Source organism: Echeneis naucrates, chromosome 8, assembly GCF_900963305.1.
Source record: "Echeneis naucrates chromosome 8, fEcheNa1.1, whole genome shotgun sequence".
Lineage (NCBI taxonomy): Eukaryota > Metazoa > Chordata > Actinopteri > Carangiformes > Echeneidae > Echeneis > Echeneis naucrates.
In genome coordinates, this window is record NC_042518.1 from 13328681 (window position 1) to 13343395 (window position 14715).

A 14715-nucleotide genomic window follows, 5' to 3' on the forward strand; every position below is an offset into this window, starting at 1 on the left:
TGGCTGTATCTTTCTGTCCCAAAAAGAAAAAAAAGAATATATTTTTTCATTTTTTTATTTTAAACTGTCGCTGCCTGACAAAACCTGCATTATCAGTTTAGCAGTTTCTTATTTGCTGTACAGATCCACCACACCTGATGCAGCATGAGATCACTTTCCTTTTAGCACCACTGTGTTCCCAGTGTAGTCTGTGCTGTGCAGGTGAAAGAAGGGAGATCAAAGTTAAAGGGTCAAGCTGTAAAACTCAAAGAGTTTTGGAGAATTAGACTCAGGGACTTGACTTGACCACTATGATATTCCAAACGGGAGCAAAGTACCAGCTGACATCTTAACTAGTGCTTGCAGCTATTTCTCTGCGTCGCTTTGCCTGATCTCCTTGAACAGATGTTGTGCTTAGTACTTACTAATGCACTGACAGTCCCTACATATTAATTAAATACACTGTTGTTATAGGAACATTCATGAGTGAAGCTTCAAACTCCATCTGGATCAATGTCTAAACACCTTCTAGCATGCATGACCATTTTATTCTGATCCACCAAAATAAGCAAATAAATAAATAAAAACAATTCTATTGGAATTGTCAATATTAACAATATTGAAAAAGTTGTTATGATGTTGTTGTGGGGGAAAAGATTACTGTTTCATAGTCCTATACTTCCTTATTTCCACACACCAGCTTGTCAACTCAGCAGCAGGTGACATATTCAGACACGCATGATCAATGGAAAAATAACTACATTTACCAAGACATTGACTCGTAAATGCAGAACCTCAGAGCTACAAAGCACAGGAATACTAGCATCAATCACTGAGAGCACTATAACTGCACTGTCGTTGTTCACACACTTACAGCAGCAGAAATGCTCCTTTCTCAGCAAGTGCACACATGAGCATTAGATCATTGTTGGTTCAATAGTACCATAGCTACGTGCATTAGGAGAATGGTGCGGTGTTGATGAGTCTACCAGCAGAGTAATTATGATAACAGCAATAGTAATAAGCCCCAGGTTATAACAGCACTTTGCCCTTTCTTGAAAATAATTAGATGTTAAGAATAAGACAGTGGCCAGACAGTCTATCAAATAGCAAATGGCGGTAAAGCATGAATGGGCATACTGATGGCAAATCAGCAAATGCAAGTTACTTTACAAATAAGAAAAGGAAACAATGGAAGGTAGATGTGGAAAATAAAAAGATCAGACTCAATTTAAGAGGCAACAAACCATAGGTGAAAGGATTATGATAAACTGGATATTCCAAGAATCACCTTGTCTTTCTTCTCTATCTCACACCACTTTGTAATGTAATAATGTGGTACCATATGTATTACTTTTCACAAATCCAGCTCTGCGACACATAATATAAAATTATGAGCAGTGGAAAGATATTTATATTTCCAGTTACAGTGATATAATAAGATCTGTGATATGTAGTGTTTAATGTAGTCTGTATTGAGGAGGCATATATATATGTTATGTATATAGTTACAAAATTGTGCGTGTGTGTTTGGGGGGGCTATTATAAGCAGTGTTTGGCTCTGTCCTGGGTAACCTGCACATCTAAAGGTTTTTTGAATATATTTGTTATTTTAAGCAGAAACATTATGTAATGAGGACATAAATGCACAAATGGTTATCGAGCCTCTGTGAATCACTACGCCCATTTTCTCAAACAGGCTTATGTCACATTCTGGGTACAGTGTACAAACAAAGGCTCAAAAACTTCATTCACAAATATGCCAGACTCTGTCAGAGACATAGAGGACTGACTGCTGTTCGTTTATTTGTGTGTTGTTGTTGATACTCCCTCTTGAGGATATTATCACAGACTGATGGAAACGTAGCCCGGCTTAGACTGTCTTTGGCTGACTCGTTAGATATTTGTTTAATATTAGACTGTCTTTGGCTGACTTGTTAGATATTTGTTTAATATTCTCTGCCTCTGTCTGTCTCTCTTTTCCTTAGATCACAACCATCTGAACAATGCAGCCTTGTCTCCCCTGGGTCCAGCCATGGCCTTGTCACACCCTCATAACAACCTGGGAATCGGCTTCAACAAGTACACCTCACTCAAGGCCGTGGGTGAGTATGTTAGTATCACACACACACACACAGAAACGGACATGCACACTTATTGCTGGGATACATATATCTTGACAGCATGACATATAGGAAGTAAATAATGTATAAAACACATGTTTGCTATATAGAGGTCAGGCAGGTCAAACATTGTACAATATAAAGAAATGTGACATTAGTGGGAAACAGAGTGGGAAACTTGGACTTATCCCTGATATCCTGCACCTCAGGATAACTACATTATAGGAAACCTGATGGAAATATTATGGGCAGGCTTTGTTGCTATCAAAAAATGTATCACATTCTCCAGCAGCAGATGTATAGTTTCAAATAGAAGAAACCCTTTATTTATTTATTTTCTTAGCTTTTTTTGCACTAGAGGGAAAGTAAGTTTGCAGAGCTGTTCATGTTGCATGTCGAATAGCATCAGTGTGAATTGTGATTCTACTGCACTCAATTTAAAAGCTGTTATTGTTTAACAACAGACATGCATGTAAGAAAAAACAGCAAGTGGGGAAAACACAGCTCGGGCTGCTCGTCTTCTGTCATAAACCGCCATATTTATCACACATGCCCAGATACTCCAAAAAAACTGTTACAAAAGGATGATTGAATCCAACATGGGGCCTGTACATACAAAGACAAAATCTGAAAATGGAATAAAATTCAAAAAGAAAATCAGCAAATACAAACAGTAATTGTGTGTGTTTTGCATTAAAGATTTGAGCTACATAAAGCAGTAGACATTGTTAGAGGAGATCTTTGAATTACATGAGATTTAAAGTACAATTCAGAATAAGACAATATCTGCCAAAAGCTGCAGAGCAAAATCACAAGCTGGTGTTCGCAGTCAGATCAAACTGCAGAAGTTACACTGGTTTCCTGAACAGTTTCCATCTTAGCTTAGCTGTGTGTGACTCAAAGGAAGATGAATTGTGTTTATGAATTCAGTCAGGGAAAAGTCCAGCAATGGATGAAACCATTAGAGATGTTAGATTTTGGACTATTGTCCCACACCTTGTTTTTCTGCTTTATGTTGGCATCATTTAGAAAAACGAATAACTGGTTCTTATGACACAAATGAAACTGCACGGTGAAATGTACTGGCCGAAGTATTGGGACAGAATCACTGCTGCACACAATGAGAAAAGCTTTCTGTCAGCCGCTGTAATGCTGACAGTTAATGACAGCTGGGCATCATAATCATAACCATGTCCCCCAACCACATAGCCTACAAGAACACACACACACACACACACACACACACACACACATACCCTCTTCTCCCTAATGTACACAATACAAGAGGGGCACAAGTAAAGACTTACATAGACGTGAAGACACTCACACGCAGACACAAACATGCAATCTATCATCTGATCATTACAGACAGACAAGGACACAGTGACAATGATGAAGAGCAACAGCTTACTGCACGTACATAGTGTTCACACAGTATGCAAACGGAGACAGAGCTGGCCCTTCCTGCTGAAGAGCATCAGACAGAATCTATAAGAGCATCCGACATTCAAAGTTTTGAAGGGCAAAAAGCTGTGATTGTTCATTCATTCATTCTTTCATCTTCTACCGCTAATCCGTTTCTGGGGGTGCTGGAGCCACTGCCAGCTCACACTGGGTGAGGGCGGGGTACACCTTGGACAGGTTGCCAGCCCATCACAGGGCCAACACACAGAGACAGACAAAGACCAACAACCGCTCACACTTACAGACAATTTAGAGTCACCAGTTAACCCAAACATGATGTCTTTGGACGGTGGGAGTAAAACCCAGACAGGCACGGGGAGAACACGCAAACTCTGCACAGAAAGGCCCCAGGCTGGGAACCGAACCTGCCACCTTCTTATTGTGGGGCAACAGTGCAGGAGTTGGACCTCTGGAGGTTATTTTTTAACTTCATAAAAGACACTCTCGAGCTCTCACGCACTCACATGCAACAGCACTAAGAAGGAACAAGCACTTCTTAACTTCCTGTGTCAGCAAACGAGGGCGAACCTTTCTCCGACCGCCCTCAGCATGTTCTACAGAGGTGTCAGCATCCTGACAGCCCGAATGTATGACCTCGCAGGGAAGTTGACCATGGCAGAAAAGATCATCTGTGCTCTCCTTGTGCCCAACCCTGACGCCCCCTCCCAACGCACACACACACACACACTGCCATCTGGCAGGTGGTAGGACATCTTCCTCCTTCAAGCTTCAAGCTGTGAGAAATCTCAACAACAGCATCCCAATCCACCGCCAAAATATTCCAGGAGAATTTTGATTAGGCCTCCAGAAATTAAAAAAAGAAAAAAACAAAACAAATTACTAATTTAAACTTGATTAGAGAAATATTTTCATAATTTTCACCACTTATGTTGTTTTCCTCATCTTTGTATGCATGGTTATCAGTTCTCTTGCTGAGCAGTAAACAAGACTTCGGATCCAGTGATCCTGGCTGCATGGGCAAAGTCATGGCTAGGACACGCAACAGCTTGGCTGGCACTGCTGACCATTTGCCAGGTGATACAGCGGGAATCTGGACCAAGACTCCTCCTTATTAAAAACATTGCAGCAGTTAACAGCTCATGCCTGTTTACCAAAAACTCCTTCACGCAGCAAGACAGAAAAAGGGGAAATATATTTTAAAAAAATGAAGACGTAAGCACCAAAGGAATAAGAAAGAATAATAGAGGAAGAATGCAAGGGATCAAAAAGCTGAGGAAACTTTGTGGCGACAAGTGTGACACCAAGATTCGAGGAGCTGTGATGTGTTTGTCTTAAATAAGGTGGTGGAAGGAGTGTAGATGAAGAGCTGTGAGATAAAGATGTTGAAGATTCAAGAGTAAGAAAAAGTGAAACGATAGACAGAGAACAGCACCAAGAAGCAGAAGAAGCAAACTTTTCTTAATCCGGACTGGACCGCAGTGTGTTTTCATTTATTAACCTCATCTTCATTCAGTGCTGAAACTTTGAGCTGTTTTCATTGAAACATAAACAAATACTTAACACGTGATTCATAGGGCCCGACGCATGTTACACAACATAAGACAGAAGGTGGCGGATTTTGTTGAAGCAGGTGTGAAAGGCTCTGAGCCAGGCAGCAAGGACACGGAGATCCGGGCCAAGACAGCCTGAAGTCTTTAATTAAAATCAAACAATCCAATAGTCTGGGAGCTGCTTGCAATAATGTAGAAAAATGGCTGTGAGATAATAATTTACAATATTTTTCAACAATCAAAGAAGCTAATTTAAGTAGTAAAAATATTTAATTTTAAGTAAGCATTTCCCAATAAACATAATTATATAAAAAAATCAGCATGGACAAAATGAAATTTAGTAATAGATCCATGGAAAGGATTTTTTGAAGATTAATTATCAGATACTTCTGCAGTGCAGATTCTACATTTCTGTAACAAGTGCATCGGGTTAACTAATGGGTGAGATGACTTTTGGTAGTTTTACAGACCACATGAATTGGAGTGATCTCAAATTCCCCAAAAGCAGGCTTTGAAGATGAAGGCACACCTCCAACTTTCTCTGGCTCAAAGTTTTCTTCTTCTTCTCCTTTTTTTTTTTTCTTTTTTCCTTTTCACTTCAGGCTAGGGTTTCTTTATAGGCAGTAGGCAGAGAACCTGTAGAGACTAATGAGGCAAAACATGGCAATGTGCTGCTTGAATTTTTATTCACTACACTGAAGTGGAAAAGGAAGTCTTCTTTCGCTGGATGTGATGTTTTATCTATTTTAAACCCCAATATCTGCAATATTCTCCTGCTACATTATTAACAAATATATAATGCAATGTCACGCATTGCTCAGGCACCAGACGTGCAAAATATACTGGTCTGCCTCACAAGTGATGTATGCACCTGATGCAACAGGAACACAGCACCGAGTTGAAAACGACGTATAGCCACAAGGAACTGTTGAACAAGCAGTTTAGCACCACACTGCCATGGAAAAGATGAAAAAACAAAAAGAAGAAATAAAATGGAAAAATTGAATGAAAAATTCTCAAAGGTGCAGATCTAGTGCTATGTGGCCATATATTAGGGAGGCTAGTCTATCGCATGGGCAGTATATTAAGGTTATGAGGATCAGAAATGAATTTATAGAGGATGTGACTCAAATTATGAAATGGACACAAGGGGAACATGAATTATAGACCACATGACACATGGATAGCCTCAAGATTAAGAAAGAAGAAGACATGATTGTGTTTTAGCTCTGGATCCAATTTCAAAATGCATAAGAACTGTGCAATAATTGCTCTAACATAATGAAATGCCTTTTAAAATAGACCAAATAGAAAACATTATGCTGTCCACCTGTGAAATCCTTCAGAGGGCCCAGTTCATGCAGTTTTAATGCAGTGGCTCAGATTGGACACGCGGGCTGTGCTTGAGGCTGCTGCTGGATGGAGAGGCGAAAGGCTGATGTGGATGAGTATGAAACACGAAATACTGGCGGAGAAGATGCAGAAGTAGAGAGAGAGAGAGCAGATGGAGCAACTGTGAAATGGAGAGGAAGGCCATAACACTGACAAAGAGGACTCTGCTGTCAGGTGCTCCTGATGGCGACATGTGTGGAAACACTCAAGTGGACTACAGCGGTTGTTGTGGGAAGGAGGAGTGTGTTTAATTTACTGTTGCTGTGCCGTCCCAGATTTTCCCGCACTGTCCGGAGATTTTGAGCAATTTCACTTCAAATTCTGTCACTGTGATATAACTGTGTTCACAACAGTAAACAAATATCCTCGAAATACTGGAATCTATTTGCAGAACATTTTTCAGAAAAAACTGACTTGCTCTTGGAACCCAGGGCTTGAACTGCATCCTGTGTATTAAGCCTATCTGCAGGAGTACTGCTGACGTGCAGTGAGGGTCACATAATGTCCATGCACTTACTCCCTTTTCAAGCAGAAAAGAATGTGTGGCAACACACAAATTCCTGAATGCACACACATAGAGAAACGCATGACGCAGACACACACTAATCCTGAACTTGGTTCCTAACTTGCAAACTTTCTGTTTAAATGAATAATTTCTTTTATTCGATCCCTCCATCATAGCCAGTATAGAGAGAGTGTTTTTTATTAAAGGAAAATAAGCCTAAGATAAAGGGCCACTTTTCTTGCTCTGCTGTTTGAATGATGAAAGTGATTAATTCCACTCCTCTTCTTCATGGCTCTTACATCCCTTTAGCGTAAAATCACAGAGCAAGGACATGATTTGTTGATGCATTTTGACCACAGATTACGTTTAACCTTGTGACAAATGCATTGCAGTTCCCTTTACTGCTGCTAATACAAATGACTGTAATAACTGAACCAACTAACTAAATATGAATAAATGTCACATATTCAACATGCATTTCTTTCTCCTCCAGACGTATGCAGGGGGAGCAAATGAATGAAATAAAATATTTAACATCTCCAATTAATAAACCAATTGCTACTTTAAAAACCACTAAACTTTTAAGGGCACTTTATTCTGTTTTTCGAGGGGAGGTACCCATTTAGGTTAGCAACAACTGCTCGACTTAATGGCCTTTGTATTATTTAATCGTGCGGTGACAAAACCAGGACAGTATTTAAATCCTTGGACCATCATGGAGGATTTTACAGATGAACTAAGTCTGACTCCTTCTTCAACAGCTGCTGCTAGAGTGCCCTGGAGATACACAATGAACCCAAGTGTTCAATAAGCAATTACCACACAGTGATAGCACTGGACGGCACTCTGACACGTGTGAATGTGAGACTACACCTCCAGGTTTTTTCTAGAAGCCCAAGCATAAAAGGTGCTCTCAGTTATCTCAGTTACTTAAAATTATTAAAAATGATCCAGCAGCAAAAACACCGGATTCTGCAAAAGTTAGATTTTTCATAAATGCATTTGATTAATTACTTTACTTACTTTACAGATGAGATGTGGGTTTTAGTAGCAAAACCCAAAGTCCATTAAATATTACAGCTTCATTCAGCCAACATTTGGTTGCTTACAATACCTCAATTTTAATTCCCTAACAAAATTCAACGCCAATTAAAGAGTCAAACATCCCTCTGAAGTTACACTGACAGCCAGCGGCTGCTGGGCTACTTTGAAAAAAAAGGAAAAAAAAGAGCAATGACTTAATTTAATTTTATGTTTGTAGAAAATGAACTTCACCTGAAAATGTGTCTGCCTCTATTTGGGCATTTGATCCTAACCCACCAAGATGGATGGAGCAATGTGAGGAATGTGACATTCTCCTCTCAGCATGGGTAGCTGCTAATTTTACACTGCATGCGAGCCCCTTCTACCTTGGTGTCATTGGTGTTAATTCACAATGGTGTCCAAAGATTGGGAGAAGGAGAGATGTAGGGATGGAATGATGGATACATAAAAAAAAAATAAATAAAAATCAAGAAAGTCCAGCAAAATTACTTGTTTTGATATCAGTCATTTCCAGCAATGCATTGATTGTAGGAGGAGGGGAAGAATCCCTGCCTCGCATAATTTCAAAGCACCAGCAGGTCGTCCATGGCAACAGCAGGAGCTCATCAAACAAGCACCAATATTGAATGTTAACATTTTGCAAACTCAGTTGAAAAACTGGAATAATAAATGCCAAGTGCAACGTGGTAGGGCTGTGATGTATGTTGAGGCGAGTGGTCACAGTGTTGTCATTTCAGGTAATTTAATGAAAGTAAATGTAGTTTTCACATAACACAGCACACAGGCACCCCATGCAGGAAATGCTGCAGGATGTCCCCTTAAATTAATAGAGAATTACTGCACCACTTATTTCAGAGAGAGTGTTTTTTTTTTTGTTTGTTTGTTTTTTGTTTGTTTGTTATGCTGGATGGGAAAATGAGAGGTTCACTCACCTAAAATGAGCAAAGACACTCGAGTTGTGCTCACTGGAGAAGTCAAGTCAAAACATCATGAAATCCAGCAGTATTACACTGAAAAGAGGTACATCGATATAAATGCATTAATCAAAGTACAAGTTACCGAGAAGGGTGACCAGTAAGAATTTTTGTAAAAAGAAATGGCACAAAATTCCCAAGAAAGGTCTACACATATATATAGTCGCATAATGAAATGATCCAAAATTCAAAGCACCTTCTCTTGAGTGCTGAACATCCCCATAGCGATGGACTTAGCATTAAACCACACCACAGCCATGGACACAAATTTAAGTGCTCTTTCTGTACGTTAGCTGTCCTAAGGAGTGCTGGAGTCAAGCCCTGGCAACATTTTTGAATTTCTTTGGATCTTTTATCAGCTTGTGCAAAGAGGCTCAAACGCAAAAACCAATTTTCTCCGTCACAACATACAGTCGGTGCATTGTGGGTGACGTCAGCAGCGATGACAGCTCAGCCTGTGCCTCGCTGTTGAGCTGAGCAATAATTCAATGTGATGTGCCTAAGAAATAAAACAATCTGATCATAAAAAATGTGCTTATATTACTTTTACAAATAAAAATGGGATCTAAGAAAACAAAAACCCTAAACTAATTTCAAATCAAATATTTTTTGCTGAGTTGGCCACTCACTGCGAGAAACCTCATTATGTAGTCTACAAAATGAAGTGGTTCACATTATTACAAATGAAAACACGCACACACTGAAAAGCTGGAGGGGGGGTTGGCGAGGGCTAAAACTTTATTCACTATAAATTAGGGCTGTCAGTGTTACTCACAATTGATTCGCATTCATTGAATATTTCTTTCTTTCTTTCTTTTTTTTTTATCCGCTGCACCCTGAGCTTGCCAACCAGCCTCAGCAGCTTCCTGATGCTGCATACTGTGTGCCACGGAGGTTGTGGATGTTTTACTGTCTGATGGTTTGTTTTACTTAAAAACAATATATATACATAAAAAATACTCCAGAACATCATTAGACAAGTGAAACATAATTAGCGGCTTATATGAAGCTGAAAAAAAATCTATATTTTACATTTAATCATTAAGGAAAGTTGTATTTCTGAAGTGGACTTTGTGTTCCTTCAGGCCTATTACACTTCTACACAATAAATCTGAAAAGCCAACTTCATTAAGTAATTTTCTTTGATTCCCAATTAAGACATTTTGGTGAGAACGGCCCTAAAAACTGATATGAAGTCACAGTACATTCTCATCTGTGTGTGTGTGTTCTGTCACTGAAATTGTTTACAAAGCCTCGAGAAGTGAACACCGGCCCCTGCTTGGTTTGATCAGCTGCGTGAATCAGAGAGAACAATGAGAGGGTCAGGCCATCTGGAGCAATGCCATGAAGGACGCACAAACACACACACACACACACACACAGAAAAAACATACAGTTTTTTTTTTTATATAATATACAAGAAATGAAGGAGGTGTGAGGTGACAAAAATAAAACTGCTACTTGGCACTGATTAATACATCTGTTTATCATTAGCACACTTTAATTAGGGCTTCATGCACCACTGACTGATTTTATCACAAATTGTCTTGAAGTTTTCATTGCTATAATTAACCGTGACTATGTCTTGTTTTCTCCTCCTTCCCTGTCATTCTGCTCCCACCCATCATTCAGACACAGCTGCAAGAGACTACTACAAGAGCTACCCAATGGTAGATTACACCCATCGCCAGTCCCCTCCCACGTTCCAGCCAATCAACTTCCATCCCAAAGACAAGCCCTTTCTCCCGCCACCCGACATCCACGCACCCCTGGCCATTACCATCAATGCCTCTCAAATCCCCAAGCCTAAGATCTCCAAGACCAACACCCACCCGCTCACCTCCAGCTCAGCCTTCAAAGTATGGGACCCCAGTAAGGCCCATTCCTCGCACCCGGTGGGCTCCCACATGACCCTCCAGGGGCAGCAGCATCACCCCATTCCACAACAGCAGCATCAGCCGCTGCACCAGCAGAACAGCCGCCGCCAGGCCTACTCCAACAGGAGGCAGTTCAGCATCGAGACACTGCCCGAGTTGTTCTCACAGCCGCTGGGCTACGGCCACTCGCCACACATGCACCCCAAGCACAAGGGACTGCCCACCAACAGCAAGACCGAAGTCACTGTCTGAACATGGGGGTGAACGGGTCAATAGACGATAGAAGAGGAGACAAAAGAAACCGAGTATCTTTTATATCCACAGCTGTAATGGCGAGACAAGGGGGCAAGAAATATCGTATCTGGAATTTTTTAACGCCATTTTCCGCATCACTGTTGACAATAACAAATGATGATATGACAGATATCTTTGTGCGTTTAGGGCCACTGGACCATAACAGCAGCCGCAGCAGTTCAGCTGTGAAGGCGGTACATCGGCAGGTGCTGGATTTGACTCTTTGAACCCAACGGCTCTTGTGAATAATTGAGTGGCCTCTCAGTGTGTTGGCACAGCTCTGCTCTCCTTCTCCCCCCCTCACCCCACCCTGCACCTCAATGACACCATGTGCAAATGTTCAAATCCCACGCATAAGACACTGTTTACCACACAAGCTAACCAAGACTCCAAGGCTGTCAGTGAGGCTCGTTTTCCCTAAGACTTCGGCTTCCCATCAGCAGAGACAATGCCATTGTGTTGTCAGCTCACATTGCCCTCCAGCTCTCCAGAGAGGGAGATATCAGCCCGGCAATTTACACCAGGGAGGAGAGTGGTTGGGTGTTCTCCATCACATCTGCCCCTGGAATGAGATGAGATTGACCTGAAGCATGTGCACACACACACACACACACACAAACACACAGACGCACTACTCGCTTGTCAACAACTCCAGTGTCAGCAGTGTCAGAGACCAATGACACACAAGCAGCAACTCTTGTCTCTCCAAATGCTGATCCTCGCATACCGTGGAAATGATTAAGCGAGCTTTCTTGCTTGTGTTGGTTGTGGCTCGCTGAGCAGCTAATTTCAGCAACTGTCTATTGTGTAGGTGCAGATGTTAAATCTGAGGATGTGTGACAGTGCCTATAAAATTTGGAAGCAAAAGAGCCAGGGTATCCAGATAGGCCATTACAAAATGACTGCATTCTTCTCACTTCCACTTTGCTTGAGACAGAGAAACAGCAGCCGGTGCAGCAGGCTGGTACAGGCATTCGGTCTGCCGAGATCCCCCTTCACTCAACGCTGGCAAGAGAAACATTTGCAAAGAAATGATTCCATAATCAGACACTAATGATTAAATCCATGTTGTGTGTCAGGATGTAGAAAGGGAAAGCAGTGATGCGTTACAGGAACACCTTTTCCCAGTACGCCCATGCCTCAACACAGCTGTTTGATGTGTGTGTTTACCACTATAATGCTAACATAATCTGAGTGGATGAATGCCTCAACACCTGGATCCAAACATAGCTCATGTCTTTGGTATTGAAATGGCCAATTTAAAAAAAATAATAATAATAATAATTGCAAAAAAGAAAATGTATTATTCATTTATTGTGTCGGCAGTAACTGATAATCAGAAAAACACACATGACATATAAAACTGGAATAAAAGAAATTGTGACATATAGTCATGTTAAGAGTATTAATAATTAGAAATAGCATGTTTAGCTAGTAGCTGTTCTTCGTTGTGTGTCCGCGGCCTTTATTTATTTTTTTTTTTTTTTGTGGCCTCATCACGAGTCAGGAGATGGACCCAGTGATGGGAGTGTTGGGGCCCATCTCCCAGTCTGCACCTAAAGGAAACAGATGCACCTCCTGCTAACTCCATAGCTGTCTTGTATATATTGTTGTGTCTTCTTGGTCTGCTTGTGGCTGGTAACTCTGCAGGCAGGAATCACGTGGTTTCGTGTAATGCTGTATTGAGTCGTAACAGCAAGATTACAGATTCCGTATCTTCCTGCTAAAATACAGATACTTTCCGTCTGGGTCTAGAGGCTTTGGATCTGTTGAAGGGGAAATTCTGGTGTATTTTTAATAACAAGTGACCAATCGTCACAGGTACATTATCTTTTATGACACTCCTCTGGCTCCACCCTTCATCTTTCCTCCTCCGCTGAATTACTCTTAAAGTGAAATGACTCGTGTTTGGCCCTCTGGTGGTCCACAGGGTCATCCGGTATTGTATGCAGTTTCCTTGGCAAACTGGTAGGTGCGGGGCAGTGGGCCTATGTGGTTCGCTCCGCAGTTAATGGTTGCTCCAGGCAGCTCAGCCTGTTTGTTGTACAGTTGTAGGAGACTTTGAAGGTGCATACAGATGTACATTGTCTTTTCCCAAAAACTCTATAATGGAGGAGGCAAGTGTAAAGTTAGCATGACCCATGTATGGGGAATACACCAGGAGGAAGTTCTTTGCTTTACTTTAAAGGAACCTTTGAATGAGAGTTACCAAAACATTTCAATGAGTTGCCGGCAAAGCAGCTACCTTTGCCAACAAGTAATTAGTATTTTCCTTTTCATTGAGTAAAATACTACACTTGTCAAGAAACTAGTGAAACATTGGTTATTGATGGTTTCAGTTTAGAAATCCAATATTGCACTCAGCCTTCAGAGTCACTTACTTCCACACCACATACTCTCACCTACACTGCACAGAACAGTCTGAGTCACTGATTGGATTTTCCTTCATCTGCTATCATGAGGACACCAGATATGCTGCACTGCATATGTCTGGCACATGCTATAATGCATTAGACAGGTGGTGGAACCTAATCAAACAGCAGCGCTTACCAGAGTCGCACACTGCTTCCCACTCTTTCTTGTGTTCTCACTGTCTAACTGTCTGTCTCTCTTCCTCGGGCTCTCCTTCTTTTTCTGTGATCGACCAACTCTTAGTCCCCTCTGTGCTTCCACATTCACAGAGGGCTGAGCAATGGCTGCTAAACACTAGTCAGATTTTTGGTACCCAGTGTACCCAGCTGCTATAAACCATGATGTCCTCGCTGGGTCCCCTTAGTATATGTGTGTCTGGGGTACGGCGGCAGGGGGGTGGTATAATTAATGGCAATGTCCTTCACAGCACGGCAAGCTCCAGATTTCCTCCCTAGTACACCATCACACTCACACGTGCATGCAATCACTCACACAAACTCCAGCATGATTACGAACCCAAACTGGAATCTACAAAGGCAGGCTGGGACATGACTGGCCAGATGCTTTATGATATATTATTCACATCTGCAGACTTTCAAGTGCTAGCAGGTGACCTTTAAAAATAGGGGGGGGGGGGGGGTTCATGTGAAATTTTTGAGTTCACCATTTATTTTTTTTTTAAATCTGCAAACAGAAGTGTCAATCAGCCTAATTCCCAAATTTGCATCTGAATTTTATGGAGCTGTTCATGTACACAAGCACATAAAATTAGCAACGGAGTAAAACTTTAATGAGAGGAAATAAATTAACAATATAAAGTGGGTTTGTAATGCTGCAATGGCTTCTCCACTTTACCACTCCAAGATGTGAAAAGCCTGTTAGGCAAGCTGTTAGAGTGGTGCTCAGAGCTGCTGGCATGCTTTTGTAATAAGGGATCAGCGGAGAATGGGGATCATGAATACAAAAGCATCAAGGGGATATGCACAATGTGAATATGCATCAAACACATCTGCGCTTATGCTCTCGCCAGCGCTGCTCAGTATGTAATGTATCATGTAGCAGGAGGTTTCTATTCCGTGGCTTCCCAGTGTCTTTGACTTTTATGCCCATGTGGTGCCACACTTTTAATGGGTCACCTCA

At 41.3% G+C, this 14715-nt stretch overlaps 1 protein-coding gene across 1 annotated transcript in view; it reads left to right on the forward strand.

The window, feature by feature from the left end:
- The window catches only part of LOC115047262 (protein shisa-8), an 81168-nt gene extending 70047 nt beyond the window's left edge, over positions 1–11121 (forward strand). Inside the window, exons 3-4 of the mRNA XM_029508070.1 lie at positions 1968–2084; positions 10625–11121. Coding sequence (XP_029363930.1) covers positions 1968–2084; positions 10625–11121 — 614 coding nt within the window. The remainder of the gene's footprint in view (positions 1–1967; positions 2085–10624) is intronic.
- The last annotated feature ends 3594 nt before the right edge of the window (positions 11122–14715 follow it).